Raw genomic sequence first — 18,347 nt, forward strand, 5'->3', positions numbered from 1 at the left:
GCACTCCCCAGCCAGACTGCCAGTGACGCCTCCAACACCCCATCAGTCCTGCCTACTTCCCCAGAACCCCACCTTCAAAACCAGAAACATCACATAATAAACCACCAGATTCCTATGTGGATGTGCCTATACTGGATGGGTGCCAGGTGTTAGGTGTCAGCCTGGGTCCACAGCCCTGGACCCGGGGCGCCCGGTCCCACCTCCCCCAAGTGAGGAAGGGGTTAAGGCCTGAAGGAGGGAGGGACAAGGACACAAGCTGGGGGCAGAGGAAACTGGGGTCAACAGGATATTCAAAGTTGGCCACTCCCCCACCCCCTCTGCTTCCTCCCCCCACCCCCCACTACCAGCAGTGACAGCCCCTCCTCCGCCCAAGCAATCCCCTGGCCAGGGATAAAAGGCAGGGTGCAGAGTCACAAATGCTGGGGCGCAACAGGCAGGGACTCCCTCAGAGAAGCAGGGGGACCCCGTGGAGACATGGGGAAGAGTCCCTGTGGGCCCCGGAAGCCCATGGCTCTGAGCGCACCCTGGCTGGGGGGAAAAGCATGACAAAGGGGGTCTGTTCCCATCAATGCTCTGTCTGTCTGGCCATAGAGTCCACAGTATGTCCGGGTTACTGTCCCTCCCCTCCTGTTATTCAGCTCCAAGAGGGCAGCCAGGAGGATGACCCCGCCAGCAGGGGCAGCCCCCACTAGCGAAATCCTCCCCAGGGCCTGGCCCCATGCCCATCACCCCAGGCAGAACAGGACCGGGCTAGGTGGGGGCTGTCTGTGCCCAAAGCAAGGGCAGCTGCTGGGTGCACTGTACTGCATGAGAACTGCGACCCGGTCACCCCCAGATTCCCAAGGGGCCACCCGGCAGCCTCCTGAGGCCTTCGCCAAGTCCACTGCTCCAGGGCCAAGGATGCCTCCCTGAGTAGATAGATCCCTGTCTCCTCCCACACCCCAGACTCCTATCTAGCCTCACCCCAAGACCCAGCACACGAGGTTCTGGAATTCAGAGGGGCCCAAAGTCCCTGCCCAAGCACCCCACAGCATCTCACAGCAGCTCATGTGGCCCCAAAACCCAAGCACAGAGAAAAGCAGCACTCAGATGGAGGGCTGGCTAGCTGCAGGCTACCACCCTCCCCCCTTACCTGCAGACACAACTAGAGACTGCCAGGCGGTTGATGACAGGGAACCAGGCCAACAACCTTGGCAAGGCTTTCCTGGCTCTCAGCTGGGCCCGGGCACCACTTCCCTGGTCAGCCCGGCTGACCAGCACTGCTGTGGCCCCGCGTCCCTGTCCCTGCCCAGAGAACAGCCTGCAGCAAAGGATCAGAGGATGCTCACACCACACCCCCAGAGATCCAGACTCTGCTGACCCTCCCCCCCTACTCTGCTCCTCACCCCAAATCAAACTGTCCTGGCCTGGTTTTCCCCCACCTCACTCTCCCGGAGGCCAGACAAGCAAATCAGACAGGCGAGAGGCCTGAGAACAGCTGCTGTGGGGGGGAGCAGGGTTGGGGGGCCTGGGTGAGGCCAGGAGGCAGAGGGGTGAGCCACAAAGGAGCCCTTTGTTGTGCTAACTTTTTCCAAGACGTAAAAGGAGTAACAATAGACAATCCAGACTAGTGGGGGGGGGGGTGTCAAGGACAAGGGGATGTGGGGGGGACCATGGCCTAGAATCCCAGTCAGCGTTCCAACAAGCAGGGGACCCAATAAGCAGGGGCCGGAGGCACTGACCTACCCCCTCTCCGGTCCGCTCCTATCCAGTCTTTGCCCTGGGCCCACCTCCCCCAAGTCTCAAACCTCTCCAATGGACCGGAAGGCAGGGGGAGAAAGAGGGAGCTCTGGGTTCAGAGTGGGCTCGAGAGAGGGGAGGGGCACGGGGAGGCACAGGGGGTGCCCGGGTGAAGGACAGACAGCTCTGAGGCCAGGGACTGACCGGAGGGCCAAAGGCTTGTAGAAATTTGGAGCTATGGCAAAGTCCAGAGGCTGTTTATGAAACTGGAAGAACGTGCTTTTTTAAACTCTGCTTTTTGGCAGGATGGGGGGGGGGGTGGGGGCAAGATGACCCAAGCTGGGGGTACAGTTCGGTTTCAGTGAGGCCTCCTTTCGTCCCACCCCACAGCAGCAGACTGCCTCTGGGGCCGGAACTCTGCTCTGCACCCCCCACCCCCAGCCCATCCCCACCTGTCACCCAGGTAACAGCTCTGAGGTTTCCCACTGTGCCCTTTGAACCCAGAGCTCCGGCCCAGTCGCCACCTCCCGGGAGTGCAGCCAGCAGCCTCAGAGGAGCAGGGTGCACTGGGACCCTCCCAGCCTCTGCAAGAATTAGCCTTAACTCTGCACACCTGGGGGAGTGAGGACTGCAGCAAACTGGCCCCTTCCCGCCTCTGCAAGAATTAGCCTTAACTCTGCACACCTGGGGGAGTGAGGACTGCCGCGACCTGGCCCCTCCCCAGAGGCCCCAGTCCACAAATCTCTCCTCTTCCCGCAGAAGGACTGGATGGGAGAAGCACCACACCTTCTGGGGCTCAAAGTTCCAGCGCCTAGCGGAGGGCTGGCACCGGCCCAGGAAGCCAGGCGTCCCCTCCCGCCCGCGCTGCCGGGCTGCCCCGCCCCCGGCCCCGCCGGGCTGCGGGCGGGCAGGAGGCACAGAGCACTCCGGAGTCCCCCGCGCCCCAGAGCCGCTCGCAGGCGCACAAGGGGCCGGTTTCCTGGAGGAGATCAGCAGGAAATCAGCCGGGCCCCCGGCCAGCGGCCCCCCTCCCAATCCAGCTGGCGCCCGGTCCTCTGCAGCTCCCCTCGCAGCCCCCGGGGAGGGCCGAGGAGGGGGCGCCGGGCGCTGGGTCCCGCCCTGCCTCCACCCCGGAGGAGGGTGGGGGTGGTTCTGGGTGCAGCGCCGCGGCCGGGGCGGAAGAAGGCCCCTACCCAGCGGCCGCCGATAACCATCTCTCCCCCTCCCCCCACTAGGGGCATCCACGTGCTTCACATTCTTGGACGTCTGGGAGCGGGCGGAGGCATGAGCGGCGAGATTGGTAGGGGACAGATGGAAAGCCACTTCCTGTGTACCCCTTATCCTCTGGCGCCCCAAATTGGGGGCTCTAGCGAGGGAGGCAAGGTCCCCAGGGTCCTGAAGGGTTGGGAAGGTCTCCTCCCACAGCCCACCTGCTGTCTCCTCCCACCTTTGGAGGAGGTGGCAGGAGGGAATGGAGAACTTGGTGGAGGGGACCTCCGAGGGTTCCTTTCATCCAAGGACACACTGGAGTGTTGGGTAATGACCCCATGTGCTCTAGACTCGCTCAGATCACCACCCCCAGTCTCCAGGTCCTTCCTGTGCCCCACGACCACCCCCAGAGCCCCCCTACCAGCCTACACCGCCTTGGGGGCTGAGCCCACTGCCACACACCCACACTCCCACCACCGGGACAGGGCAGCCCAGGCCTCTGGCTCCACACCGCCCCGTGTCCTGCACTGGACTCTAGGCTCCCCCGGACCTCGTCTGGCCAGTTTGGGGCCAGGAAGAGCCGAGCTGCCCCCAAGGGCTGGAGCCCAAGGTCTCAGATCCGCGCTCCTCCCCAGACCTCTGGCAAAGGCGGCCGAGACTGTGGAGCGAGCGACTGCGGCAGCCATACCCCCAGGGACCCCACTCTGGAGGGGGGACACCTTCCTCCAGCTCCGGGAGGTCTGGGAAGAAGGGTCCTGGTGTACGTCACACTTCTCGCCGGTCCCCTTCTCCCTAAAGTCCACCATGAGCACCCCTCCCTCCCTCCCACCCTCTGCAGCCAACCAGGCAATCTGCCCCAGAGGCAAAGGTCAGGGGGCAGGACAGTAGAGGCTGGGGGTGAGGTGGCTCTGAGATGGGCGGCGCCCCACCTCAGGTCTCTCTTCTCTCTCTTCTCTCAGATCTCAGGCGTTGGGGGCTGCCCTTCAACCTCCGGCAGCCCGCCAGGCCCCCAGAGACCCACTCCACCCGTCCTCCCTGGCAGGCAGGAGGGAGGCAGCCAGTCCGGGAGTGGGGGCGAAGCCCCAGGGAAGAGCTGAGCCCAGGGCAGCCGGAGAGGACGAAACCGGAGCCAAGTAACAATAACCCGCTGAGCGCCGCTCTCCCCCTCAGGTACACTGCCTCACAGCTGGGTATAAACACGCCCAGGTGTGCACCCCGGGCACTCAAGGCTCCCGCCAAAGCACAGAGCCCCTCCCTTTCAGAGAAGCCTGAACCCAGACAGGGGACAGCCAGCAGAGGAGGCGCCAGGACTCCAGGGTTCTCATGGGCGGCCCTCGTAGGGACAGCCCAGCGCCTGCCCCCGTCCCCAGGTGAAAACAGGGAAACAAAAGGACACGCTGGGTTGGGAGGGGACACATTCCTCACTTCCAGAGCAGCTCCAGACCCACAAAAAATCAAGCTCAGCCTCCAGAGGACAACCGTTTTAGGATTACGGGGAGGGGGAACCCTTCCCACCAGATTAACTTCCCCTCTCCATTCCTGGCACAGCCAAGTATCCAGGACCAAGGCTACCCTCAGATGGACAAGGTGTAAGGTGTAAGAGTCGGGCACGATGGCCAACGGGCATCTGATGGAGTTGCCCCTTCTTGCAGCACCCCACTGCCAACACCAAAGACCTGGAGTGCTCCCCTGACACCCACCCAGACGGCACAAGGGCAAGAGCTGGGGGCAACAGCCGCTGCCCAGGAGGGGCTGTCCCCCAGGCTTTGGCAGGGGTGGGATCAGAGATGAAGGCCCCTCCTCCGAGAAGCAGACAAGCCCACTCTACCACCTTCACCCCACCCTCCTGGGTGGCAGAAAGGACCACTTAGCTGTGAAGCTATTGGATTCCAAGCAAGGAGATAGAAACTGGGGACAAGGGACTTCACTTCCCCTGCAAGAAGTGGAACGAGAGATGAACAAATGTTTCCTGAAAGGAGGAGCCCCCAAAGTTCCTCTGTTGGAACACAACAGAAATAAGTGCCCAGGGTTACGCGGGGGGGAGTCCAATTGTCCAACAAGGGCACCCGACTTTCAGCAAGAGAGTCAAGGGAAAGTGAAGGGTCAGAGACAAGACCACCTCACCACGTCCCCAGTCCGCACCCCCTAGTAGCAGCGGAAGCCCCACAGTCCGCCCCCACCCTCAGCTCCCACAATAGGAGGGGGAAGCCTATACCTACAGTGGTTTGAGCCATTCCAAAGCGGAGTCCGGAGCGGAGTGGAGTAGGGGCCGGGAGCAGGGAGCCCCTTCTCCGGAAGCAAACAGGCCCGGTTCTGGTTATAAAAATCCACCACCAGGAAGGGATTGGGGGTGGGGGTGAGCCCCCCCACGTCCACACTCTCGTACATCTTCCCCGCGAATACAAGAGGTCCGGGCGGGGAAGTCCTGCGCACCGCCTCCCTCACTCAGTCGGCGGCGCCATCCAAGAGCTGCTGGGGGCGAGGGGCACGTCCCCCTCGCCCCGACTGGTGACCCGGGCCGGGGGCCACCTCGTGCCCGAAGTCCCGCGTCCAAATCGGCCGGCCGCCCTGCGAGTCCCAGGTGAAAGCGGGCAAGTTGTGTGCACTGCGGGAGGGGGGGAGTCCGCCGACTGCCCTCGGGAACGCCCGCCGAGGCCCGGGAACTCCGCAGCTTCACCTCGAGGGGGCTCCAGTCGCGAGACTCATGGTGTCCGAGGCAGCGTCCCGCGGCTCCCCGAGTGCGCCGGCCGGGGGCGGGATCGGCGCGGGGCGGGGGGTGACCGAGCACTTCCTCCTAACCCCCGGGGCTCCCGGGCTTCTCCCGGGCGAGGATCGGGTGAGGTGGGGACCGCGCGGCTCCGCCTCCACCAGGCCCGGGGCGGGCGCCCGGCACTCGGTCTCCGGCGGTGCGCGCCGAGGTCCCCCCACCCCGGCCAGCGCGCCCCGTCCCCTGCGGTCCCACCCCCTTTCCTCCGCCCCGTCCCGTCCAGGCACCGCCCCTGCCTTAACCCTTTCCCGGCGGATCCGGCTGCAACGGACGCCAAGCCGGGAACTGAGAGGGAGAGGCGGGGTGTGGAAGGAGATTGCAGGGAGCCGGGCAGGGGGAGGAGAGAAGAGAGAACCGAAGGGGGAAAAGGCTCAAGAGCAGGAGTGCGCGGAGTACAGACGGAGGCTGTGTACCGGGAGAGGAGGGGGCTCCAACAGGACGGAAGAGGGACGGGCGTCTCCCCCATCCCAGTTCCGGCTCCCAGCCTCCCCCGTGGTTGGGTCAGTCCCCGGCCCCGCGAAGCTACGGCGAAGGAGGTGGTGGGCGGGAGGAGGGGGGTGGTCCCGGTGTCCACCCCCAACACACCCCCCACCCAGCCCGGGCCTCATTTGCCTAATGCAATGCGGCTGAACTCTCTCTGAACTCGCCTGGCGGCGCCTCACCTCCGGGTGACCCACCCACCGCTGCCCGTGACATCACCCGCTCGCCAGCCTGCCCGCGGGGCTCGCCCGCCAGCCCCCTGCCCCACCGCGAGACGCCGGGAGTGGCGGCCGGAGACGAAGGGCCAGGGTGCTTGTGGCCAAGTGTGAGCGCCGTGCAGGGTGTCCCGGGTGTGACATTGTGCAGCTCGGGCACCGTGTGAGAATGAGACACCCGGCTTGTGTCATTGTGACATCATGTGTGACTCCGGCCACCCGCCCGACGGAACCCGCAGCGGCAGCTCCGGCGCTTTGGCAGAAATGCTTGTGCCGAGGGGGGCTCTCCCTCCACGCTCTGCGTGCTTCCGTCGAGCAAAGCCCCGCCCAGGGTGTCTCCCAGAGGCGGAACCACCCTGGGCCCCCCACCGCACCGCCCAGCCCTGGAGTGAGAAAAGGAGGGGCTGAGGCCTTCCAGCTGACCACTTCCTCCCGGAAGCCCTCGGGAGGCCAGTTTCACTGGAAGAAAGGCCTAGGTTGGATAGGTACAAGGAAGTGGGGGGATGCCCTGGGAGAAGAGGACATCTTATTGCCCCCTCTGGCCCTGCAGCCGAGTTCCTCATTCTAAAAAGGGATAGGAATTTATGCGCTTCCCAAGGATATTCTAAAAGCCAGGTTTCTAAATTATGTGGTCAGGTAATCCTCACAGCCACACCAAAAGATAAACACAGTTATTCCTGTTTTACAAATAAAGAAACTAAGGTCTCAGCAAGGTTAGATGGGTTGTCCTGCTATATAGAGTATTTGAACTTTCTGCCATCAAAGCCCATATTCCCACCATGCCAAGCCAATGCAAGGAAAATTATTTTCTGATCACCTTCTAGGTGGATACCATGGGGAGCCTGCCTTTTTAGACCTTATGGTGAAACAGCCATTTAGCAAACAATCACACATATATGTTTATTATTGCATATATATATATAAATATATATAATTGCAAGCTGAGATAATTGGTATTATGACACAAGTAAGCACATAAAGAACAAGTAAGCTTGAGGGAGAATTAATGTAGGCACATAATTTAGGTTGGAGGGTCAAAGCAGAGACCTAAAGAAAAAGTAGAAGTTTAAAAATTAGTTAGGCAAAGAGCAGGAAGGAGTGGAGTTCCAGTAAGAGCCTATGCAAGGGTCCTGGGGTTATAAAAATTGGAGAGTTTACTCAAGGAACCATCAGAGGACTAGGGTGGATGGCATATACAACTCAAGAGGAGAAGGAGCGCAAGACCAGGCTGCAGAGGTGGGCTGAGACCAGACCAGGTGGGCTTGCTGAATTTTCTCTCAAACGCAGGGAGAAACTACTGAAAGGTTCCAAGCAGAGAAGAGGCAAGATCTGATTTGCAGTGTTACACATCAGCTTTACCCTTGTGAAGCTGTGTGGAGAATGGATGGTAGGAGGGCAAGAGAGACCAGTTAGAACAGTCCAGGCAGCACGCAAGTCCAGGTCAGCACAGCCCAGGAAACTGCCAGTGGTGATAAGTGAGTGAAAGTTGCCCAGTCGTGTCCAACTCTGTGCAAGCCCATGGACTACAGAGTCCAGGCCAGAATACTGGAGTGGGTAGCCTTTCCCTTCTCCAGGGTATCTTCCCAACCCAGGGATCAAACCCAGGTCTCCCGCCAGTGGTGATAAAGGAAAGTAATCAGTGTGTGGCTCGTGCTACAGCAAAGTCTACTGGGCTGGGGGACAGGTGGGTATGGGGCTCCAAAGCGAGGTCTCACCTAAGTGAGGTGTCTGGGCTACAGAGGCAATGCTGGGACCTAGAGCACAGATGCAAGCCTTGGCTGGGGAAGAGACTGCTGGGGAAGAGGGCAGATTGCTTCCAAGGCCCTTGGTATCTTTCCTCCCAATGACACAGATCCAGGGCACCAGTTATGTGCTAGGCCTTGTGTTCGCAGCTTTGAGGTGCTCGGGGATCGGGGACTGTCCCTGCCAGCAAAGACCTGGTAATTGGGAAGAGATCTCCCAAATGATTACAGCTCACGGTGGGTACCAGGTGGAGAGGAGTCCCTTTGTGGGAGAGAGATGAGTTTTATAGAAGGAAAAAATAAGGACCTGCAGGCATTCAAAGGAGGTGGAGGGTGGGGTGGAGAGTGAGCGAGGAAGAGGGAACATCTGTGAAGGTTTCTGGGAAGAGGCGGTATTCAAGATGTTCCTTGAAGGATGGATAGGATTTCCGGAGCTGGAGAAGGGGAGAAGTCAGGGTGAGATGTCTGTTCTGGACAACAGCAAGGTCACCAGGCAGGTCAGAGTAGAACACAGTGTCCTGGGGCAATGGGAGAAGAGGGGAAAAGGAAGGTTCCGGCAGGTTCTGGCTGGCCACTGGGGGTAGCAGGGGAGGTGGGGAGGACCTAGTGGCAAGCATGGGGCCCCTGTCCTCTGCCATATCCCCCATAATTCCTCCAGCACTGTGTGCTTTGCAGACCCTCAGCAGGTGTGGGCTGAACTGCACCCCCCTTTTCCCCCCAGGCAGGGCTCCCTCGGTCCCCGACCCCATCTAGAGGAGATAACAAACAGGAGATAATGAGGCCCAGGGGGCTGAACAGACATCAGGTCCCAGTACAGGGTGCCATCCCCCAAGACAACACCAGCTCCACCACCCGCCTCCCTTCGTCACCACTGATCTTGCAGGGTACTTGAAGCTCGCCCAGGCCCTCACCAGCAAGCAGGTCACTGTGGCCTCCTAGCAGCCTGCCCAGCAAGGAACAGATTAGGAGTCGATTTAAAGAGGAAACAGACTCAAGAGAGGTTGAGTGACCTGCCCCCGGCTGCACAGGAAGAGTTGTCCTTTAAGACTTCTGCCAAAGGGGCCTTGGTCCGTGGGCTGAGGTTCTCTGCAACTCAGAAGTAAGAATGGGGAGGGGAGGACCTCTATTTCTGATCCAGCCAGGGCTGAGGGCCTCTGGTCTACCCTGGGAGGTCTGGCTCCATGGGCTGTGCCCCACCTTTGAAAAGGGAGAGGAGGAAGAAGGTGTTGTGGGCACCACCCCAAAGTGATTTGGAGAAGGGAAACATTTCCTCTTTCCACAGACACTACCCCTCAAAGGGTGGTCAGGCCCGCACTGGCACATCCCCATGGGCACAGGGCCCTTGGCATGGGCACACACTATGTCTCAGGTCTGGGCCAGCCTAGAGGACAGGCTTCCTTCCCGGAGTCCCCTCCCCCAGCCCATGCTGGGATCTGGCCCTGAGGGGGTCTGTGCACTACCAGTGCTTCAAGATAAAAGGTGAGGGGGGCCCCATTTTCATTCAAAACCCCATCCAACAGTCTTTCAGCTGACTCTGCATTTTGGGCCCCGGGAAGGGCACTGCTAGCAGCTCCCCCGCCCCCTGGGCTGTCTCTCCTATTGTCCAGGGAAAGAGTGGGCAGGAGAGGGAGTGGCAGAGAGGAAGTCTCCCCAGGTTCCCCCAGACCCTAGAGCTGCTCACCCGTTTCTAGGCATACAGAGCAAATGTGTGGATGGAAACAAAAAGTCTGGACCCAGTCTTTCGGGGCTCCCATCCCCAGCTCCCCTCCCCAAGGCTTCCAACTTCCCTGCCCCCACTCCACAAATGGAAGCAAAATAAGAGTAAGAATGTGGCTTTTACACTCTGTTCCTCCAGTGTCTGTCTGGAGATGGGGGGAGGGTGCCCGCTGAGCTCTGCAAACTCCGGGGGCTGCAGTGGGCTGATTCGGGGGCGGGGATGGGTGTGAACAGATTGTATCCGCAGCTTCCAGGACAGGATGGAGATCTGGCCCCGGCCTCTTATCGCTCTTTCCCTCCAGCCTTCAGGATCAAAAACAGAAGAGGGGGCGTGGCTAGGGGAGGCCTTCCCTACGCCCCCTGCTGGGTGAAGGCCGGAGGTCCTGAAGCAGAAGCGGGGCTTCCTCCTACCTTCAGTCAGGGAAGAGCGGGTTTCACCATGGCCCTGATCCGCCCCCCAGACTCCTCATACCCAGGGCTCCCCACCATACCCTCCCGGGGCTGCCTATCTGGAGGGCAGACAACAGCCCAGCTGTAGGGTCACTCAGCTCAGCCACGTAACCACCAGCGCTGTTTCCTCATGTGTAAATGGAGATAATGTCCCTCTCCCGGATTGTCAGGATTAAGATTTGTAAAACAGAGATAAGGTCCCAGGCACACAGTAGGTGCTCCACAGATGTTAGCATCCCATTCTCTCCAGCTCCCACCCAGAAAAGGGTCACGATCCCTTTCCCCTGTCATAACACCCGGGTACCACGGCCACGAGACAGCGATGAGCGCATGCAAGGCGACGAGCAGAGTGCATTACGTCGGCGATCTTGCCTAATCTCAGCCGTCTGAGGGAGCTTCTGCTTAGATCCCTGTTTTACAGACGAGGAAACATGCTCGGAGAGGCTGTCACACTTTGTAAATGGCAAAGCCAGAACTCAAACTACACAGCCTACTCCACAGCAACCCTTCCCACCCCATGGAATTCCCAGGGCAAGCAATAAAGAAAGGCAGGTGTGTTTCCTCTCCAGCCTAGACTGGCGATAAGAAATAGAGACCCTTCCCCCTCCACACACACAACACAATCACAGACCCCTCCCCCTTACACGTTCGATGCCCTAAGTCACCACCCCCCCCCCCCCCAGCACACAAACACACTGACACCCCTCCCTGTTCTGGATCTGATTCTCCTCAAACACACTCTGACCCTCTCACCCAATACTTTTAAGCCATTGACCCCCTCCCCAGCACACACCCAACCTTGACCTCACCACCCCTAATACACACCCAACCCTGACCTCCCTCCCAAAACACACACAACCCTGACCCTCCCTACAAGGCACACAGAATCCCAAACCTCCACAGTAAATACCAGTCCTCAAGAGACCAAGCCCCCGGGGCTGGTTTGGAGGCGGGGATCTTGTATCATCCCTGGAACTTCCCACTCTGGCTTCCGGGAGATGACAGCAGGACAAATACCCACCCCTTGCCACTGACCTAGAGAACAGTTCTGTCCTTCCACAGGCCACCGAGTCTCTGAAGCACACCCAGGGTCCAGCCTCCCCCCACCCCAACTTGGCGAGATGGCTGGAAGGATGGAGGGCGCACTACCCAAACACCTTTGTTGGCAGCAAGTGGGAGGAGGGGGCCTCCTGCGCCAGGCTGCCTGCAGAAAGGGTGGCAGGGGACCAGAGCATATAATTGCTCCTGGTCGGGATGGGGGTCACAGCTGTCCACCCCCCTGGGAAACGCCTGGCCCCCAGCACCAGCCCTCAGGTGGGGGGAGCAGAAGGCGAGGTGCTTCCAGGTAGGAACTTTGATTTGTCATGCTGCAATACCCAGAGCTGAAATCCAGGGTCACCAGGTCCCGCAGACTTCCATGAGAAAGAGGGAGATGCCTGGCTCCCTCAGGGTGGATGGGGAGGTTCCTGACCTAAGGGGAAGGAAGGTCGGGGAGAAGCTCAGAAGCTGGGGGTCTGGGTAAGCAGAGGTGTTGTTGTTTACTAGGAAGAGGCAGGGAAACCCACTGGCTCACACGGGGAGGGGGACAGGAAGGGGCATTGCTTAACCAGAAATGTGGGCACCCCACCCTGGGGGAAGAAGGTTACCAGGGTGGGAGGTGGGGTACCCGGAAACCCTCCCCACCCACCTCGAAGAAAGAGGAAGAAGCTTGCAACATTCAAAAAGGAGAGCAAAACACCCACTTGTCCGGCACAAGACAGGGGTCAGGCCAGCCCCCTCCGTGAGCCAGGGCCCTGTCCCCAATCACCTGAGGAAGAGCAAGCTGTCCACCAGCACCAGGCTGAGTGCCCTCGGTTTCTCCCTCCCTAAGAACCCCACCCTGGCGGGAAGCAGACGCTCCAGTTCCTGGAACTGGGATGTGAACTCCGGTTCCCACACAGATCCCAGGCACCACAGACCCACCCGCCCCTTCTCCAGCATCCCCTAACTCAGAGACTGGCCCAGCATCATCCAACTCAGAGAATGGCCTCTCCCATCACCGAGCACAGACTGAAGACCAGGCCAGAATCGTTCTGACTCCGGGTCACAATGCCGCCCGCTGCGCCCCCTCCATGGGAGGAAACAGAAGGTGGAGGTTTGAGGAGGCAGCATCCGCCTGCCCTCCTGCCCCGGGGCCCAGAGGGTTAGGGACCTAAAGGAGCACAGACTTAAGAGCCCCTGCTCTCAGCGGGCTGGAGGGGCTGAGAGGGAGGGGGCCACCGTGCAAGCCAGAGAACGCGAGCCAGGAAGCCGTGGTGGCGGTGGGCAGCCGGCCAGTGCGGGCAGCGAGGCGCCCGGCCAGGGCCTGCCCCAGGGACAAAGAGACTCCCTGGCTCCGGGGAGAGTGCGCTGCCCCCACGCTGGGAAGGGGGCACTGACCCAGCCCGGCCAGGCGCACAGGGCAGCGGTGCCAGGCAGCTTGCCAGTGGCCGTGGGAGAGGCGGTGGGTGCCCGGGGCGGGGTGTTCAGCCCCTGCCCGCCAGGAGAGGTGGGACACGGTTCCCAGGTCAACAGCTGACCGGCCAGGCCAGCCCGCCATCCACAGCCCCCTTCTACTGCTTCCACCCCCTCCCGCCCCAGGCCAGGCCCCGGCTCCCTCCTCCCCCAAACCCTGGCCTGGCGCCCAGCTGGGCCCTGGGGGCCAGAGTTACTGTAAGCGGCCTGGCAGGACCGAGGCCTGGACTCTGCCAGCTGGCCACAGCTGCCGCCACCTCCCACTACCTGGCCAGGGAAGGGTACCGAGACCCCCATCCAGCCAACAGGCGACCCCCATGGCAGAAGGCGGAGGCGGAGAGAAAACACAGGCCCTGCCAAGAGCAGGCCTGCGCCCACAGCCAGAGTCCAGGCCTAGTGTCCCCTCCCCAGACACTCCCCCCATCACCAGGCTGCCTGTGGGGCCCTCCCCTGCCCCGGCCCCCTCCCCACGAAGGGAAGCACCATCCAGCCTGGCCAGCAGTGAGGGAGGGGGTGCCTTCTCTCAGAGGCACTGGATGGGGTGGCGGGGAGGTGGGGTGCTGTTCTCAGTAGACCAGCCATCCCCACCAAATGTCGAGAGGTTTGTTTACCCACCTCCAGCCTCCTTGTCCAGTGCTTGGAGCTATTTATAAGGCCCTCAACGGCAGAGCACAGAAGGGGGCGTGAGGGGCCAGAGGACAGCACTGTCTCAGCTCTCCACACTCCGTGCCACCCCCAACACCAAACACAGCCACGGCGATGCATCCTCAAGCCCCCTTGTCCAGGCGGTCCCCCTTGTCTGGAGGAGACCTGGCCGCTGAGGAAGAGATGTGCCCAGAGGCCCAGCCTCAGGCCTGCCGCCCTCCACGACCCCCTCCCACGGCGCTCCCCCACCCCACTTACTGGCTGGGGATGGCGTGCTATAGCCGCTCACTGGAAGCTGGTGCTGGAGAGTGGTCAGAGCGCCTGGTGGGGACAGTCCACCCAGCATGGGGGGGAAGAAGAAGGCGTAGGGGGGCACCGTGTACCCATTGAGGTGCCCTCCCCCAGGTGTTGGGCAGGAGCTGCTGTTGCTGGCCATGCCAGGCGGCCACAGTCAGAAGTGCAGGCAGACAGTCTGGCGGGCTTCAGGCCGCCTCTCCTCGGGGCATGGGGCCTGGGCCCAGAGGGGACTCGGGTGGTCAGCCCACCCCCCCTTCTGTCCAGGAGCTGCAGTCCAAGGCCAGCAGGCTAATCTCAGGCTCCTGGCGCCCCCACTCTAGGGGGAGCCGGTGGGCTGGGGGACGTCCCGAGAGCCAGTCCTTTGGTCAAGCGGTTCTGCGAGCTGGCACTTTCCCGGGAAGGTCCAGAGCGGGCCTTCAGGATGCCGAAAAGGAAGCCTCTCCTGGGTGGGCCCCGGCTAGGCGGCTGTGGGGGCCATGTCCCGTGATGCTGTAGAGAAAGAAAAGACAGGTGAGTGGGCACCGAGGAGCGGGCTCACAGGCATTCCCCGTGGAGCTCCCCAACCTGGGCGGCCGGAGATTTTCCCGTGGCACCCAGCTGAGCAGACAGCTGGCACCATGCCTGGCTGGCAGAGACAGCCTGGGAGTAGGGCCCAGACACTGCTGGGGGTGGCAGGACAGCACAGCCAGGCTGGGGAGACGGGGACAGAGCCCAGAGCAAGCAGGGCCTCTCACCCACAGTCCCGAGAGCAAAGCGTCCACACTGCCATGCCACCCCGGAGGATTCCTGCAGCAGAGAAAGGCAGCTGGCCCTCCTTCCCCCAAAGCAGGTTACCTGAGGTCAAGATACAGAGAACGTGTGCTTGAGAGGAGGAGGGAGGGGGAGGAAAAGCCGCTTCCCTAAAGCATTGGCACTTCTCAGAAAAATGACTCCTAAGCCAGGGGGCCTTGCTTACACCACTTCCCCCCCCACATCCAAGCCCGAGCACCCCAGATGGTTTTGTCCCACAGGCCCAGGGAGGAGGCCCGTTTACATACCTACAAATAGGGAAATGGGAGCTGAGGACTCCTGAGTATCACCTCCATTGCCTAACAGCATGATGGGCCGGGGGTGGAGAGTATGCCAGGGGACTACCCAGCATGGAAGCCCCCTACTCCCCTCACCCACAATGAAGGAGCAAGGGAGACGGAGCTCAGACTTCACCCACATCCTCTGCCTGCAGAAGCAACCTCTCTGGAGGCAGTGGGAGGTGGGCAGAAGATGACAGCCCAGATGCCCCCACCACCATCAGTGTATACACAGATCCACACCCTGTTTGAACAGCTGGGGCCTGAGGATACACACAGATAACACCACAGGTAGCAAGAGACAGAGGTGAACCCAGAAATTCCACGACACAGTGAGACAGACAGGCGGCAACAAGAGCAAAGAAAGAGACAGAGAGAAAGAGAAGCATCCACAAGAGGGCTAGGAGGATATATATAAACTATCAATAAACATGCATGTATTTATATATGAGTATGTGTGTGTACACACACATACACACACCTGTGACATATATGAAAAAGAAAAGAGAAACATGGCTAATCAAAGCCACAATGAGATACCATTTTGCATCCACCAAGATGGCTATAATCAAAAAGGCTGACAACAACAAGTAGGTGAGGGTGTGGAGAAATTCAACCTTCACACATGGTTGGCAGGAATGTAAAATGGTACAGCTGCTTTGGAAAACAGGCTGGCAGTTCTTCAGGAGGTTAAACACAGAGTAATATGACCCAGCAATTCCACTTCTAGGTATCTACCCAAAAGAAGGTAAAACATGAAGTCCACACAAAAACCTGTATATGGATACAAACCTTCACACCAACACTCCTAAGAGCCAAAAAAGTAGAATAGACCCAAAGGAACATCAACAGATGAATGGATAAATAAAATGCTGTATATCCATACAATGGAAGAGTGTTCTGCTATAAAAGGAACAAAAGCAGTGGGACTTCCCTTGTGGTCCAGTGGCTAAGACTCTGTGCTCCCAAAGCAGGCAGTCTGGGTTTGATCCTTGGTCAGGGAACTAGATCCCACATGCTGCAACTAAGACCCACATGCTGCAACTAAGAGTTCCCATGCCGCAGCTAAAGATCCCACACGTGGCAACAAAGATTAAGGATCTCCAGTGCTGCAACCAAGACCTGACGCAGCCAGATAAATAAATAAATGAATATTTTTTAGAAAGGAACAAAGTACTGATATATACTACATCATGGATAAACCTTGGAAACATTCTGCTAGTTGTAAAAGACCACCTGTTGTATGATTCCCTTTATATGAAATGTCCAAAATAGGCAAATCTAAAAAGGCAGAAAGTAGATTGTGGTTAGTTATGGGGTGGGGGGGATGGTGTGGGTGTGGGTTTGAGGGAAATGGGAAGTGACTGCTGAATGGTATAGGGGCTCTTTTTGGAGTGATGAAAAATTTCTAAAAGTGAACATGTTGATAGTTGCACAACTCTGTGACTATAGTAAAACCACTGAATTGTACACGTTAATAGGTGAATTTTATGGTATATGAATTACATCTCCATAAAGCTGTTAAGGGGAGGAAGGGAAGAAAGTGGAGGAAGGGAAGAGAAAAGAGAAGAAAAGAAAACAGGGCCACAAAGACTCAAAATAATGATGGCCTCCAACCCCTTCCTCTCCAAGCTCAGGCCATACCATGTTCCAGGCTCCAGGCTCCAGGCTCAGACCTAAAGTCCAGGGGACACGCACATGGCCAGCATTTGGCCAAGAACCATGCCTGAGATGGAGGAGTTCTGCCAAGGCCACTGTGGACGAGGCCAGGACTTCTGAGCCCAGCTGGGCGAGCCAGCCAGCCTGTGACTGTGAGGGGCTGAGGGGGGAGATGGGGACAGGTACTTGGAAAGGAGGGGGCAGCTCCCCAGGAGTGAAATCTGGACCTTGTTAATGACCATGATTTTTACTGTTACTAATTATGACCTCCTTAGGGCCTCTCTCACTCCTGAATGAGGTGCCCCCTTCCTTCCCAGGCCCCCGCCGATTCCCTCCCAGGCAGAGAGGCTGACGTCAGAGGAACAGGGGCCCCACCCATTGGGCCAGTTGCCGCCCTGGCCCCCCTACACACCCCTGAGGGGCCCCACACAAGGGGAACTCGAGCCAGCACGAGAAGGAGGGGCTGGCTGAGCCTCAGCAGTGTTGACAGTCAGACCCTCACACACACACACAGACACACACACTTGCAGGAACTTACACGCAGAGTTCTAGGGAAAACGTCACACACACACATTTGCAGGAACTTAGACGCAGAGTTCTAGGGAAAGCGTCTGGTGAGCCAAGGGCATGTTTGTGCACCCAGCCTGTGTGCGTGCAGACACGCACGTGGCACATGAGGAGAGGGAACCCAGATACACGATCGCTTCACACCTAGGCTCCACACACAGTGAAGCCGGCTCCAGGTCTGCATGCACAGCCCAGGACACAGGTCCTCACAGACACACAACCACAGCCTCACGGTCTCCCTAACTGTACTTCCCCTGGTCCTCACCCGGCCAGGCTGGCCTCTGCACCTGCCTCCCTGTGGGCCGGACCCCAAAAGCAGCAGGGCCCACAAACACAGAGAAACACTCCAGTGGATTCCCCTCCACAGGGGGGCCTACCTCCTGAGGTGAGGCCCAGGAAGCCATTCACTCCAGACTCCAGGCCTCCTGACCCAGCTTTTGGAGGGTGGGGGCGGATTCAGTCTGGACCCTCTGGAGCTCACCCTTGACCCCAAAGGAGATACTAACAACAGCCACCTTAATATGCCTCAACTCTGCCCCTGAGAAGTTTGAAACTGGACCATACTTCAAACCTCACTCACAGATACACACCCCAGGGAGAGGCTGGAAGGCGGCCCCCACCCCCATGAGAGCTTCACCAAAGGAGCTCAGCCTGCAAACTTCAATGCAAAGTTACTCAACTCCCTGGGGAAGGCCTTGAGTCAAGGGAGGGGGTAAAGGTCACAGAAATGGGCCAAGGGCCAGGCTGGCTAGGGAAGAGGGGTGGGCAAGGGCAGGAATGAGGCGGGTGGGGCCAAAGAGCACAGGCCCGGCCTCAGAAGACTTCTCTGGAACCATAAGCACCCTCGGGGAGATGCCTGGGCCCTGGCCCCCAGCACCCAGGGTGGAGAAGACACTGTCAGAGAATCGAAACCAGCACCAAAGAAAGGGAAAACAAATTACCCACATCCAACCTCCACCCTGTGCCTGCCACCTCCACGGCCCACGGGCACCCTCCCTCGAGGGAGAGAAAAACCACAGGCCCTCACCTCCCATACACCGGGCTCAGCCTCAGTGCAGCACGAAGCGGGTGGAGGAGGGCCGGAGCGCTGACCACCAGCCAGGCACCCCTGCCCGCTGGGGACTCCCCCACCCTCAAAGGTGCCAGGATCCCTTCCCCAGCGTCAGGAGTCCCAGCCACCGGATCCTTAGGTCCCCAGGGTCACACATCTAGAGAGAGAGGCAAAAGTTGGCCGAGCCATGAAGGCAGCAGAAAGAAGCAAAGGTTTTGAAGGGTCAAATCTCAGCTCTGCCACTCTGGGTGACCTTAGACAAGTCACTCA

The 18,347-nt window shown here is 59.6% G+C and overlaps 1 protein-coding gene across 4 annotated transcripts in view; it reads right to left on the reverse strand.

Annotated features, from left to right (window-relative positions):
* Positions 1-18,347, reverse strand: part of RARA (retinoic acid receptor alpha) — a 43,723-nt gene that overhangs the window by 8,736 nt on the left and 16,640 nt on the right. For 2 of the 4 annotated variants that reach the window (XM_065909664.1, XM_065909663.1), the window contains exon 2: positions 13,695-14,222. In XM_065909664.1, coding sequence (XP_065765736.1) covers positions 13,695-13,872 — 178 coding nt within the window. In that variant the 5' untranslated portion in view covers positions 13,873-14,222. Of the gene's footprint in view, positions 1-5,147; positions 5,858-13,694; positions 14,223-14,467; positions 14,487-18,347 lie in introns of those variants that run through there. The other 2 variants (XM_065909665.1, XM_065909666.1) reach the window with 2 other exon arrangements.

This window comes from Muntiacus reevesi, chromosome 18, assembly GCF_963930625.1.
Source record: "Muntiacus reevesi chromosome 18, mMunRee1.1, whole genome shotgun sequence".
NCBI lineage: Eukaryota > Metazoa > Chordata > Mammalia > Artiodactyla > Cervidae > Muntiacus > Muntiacus reevesi.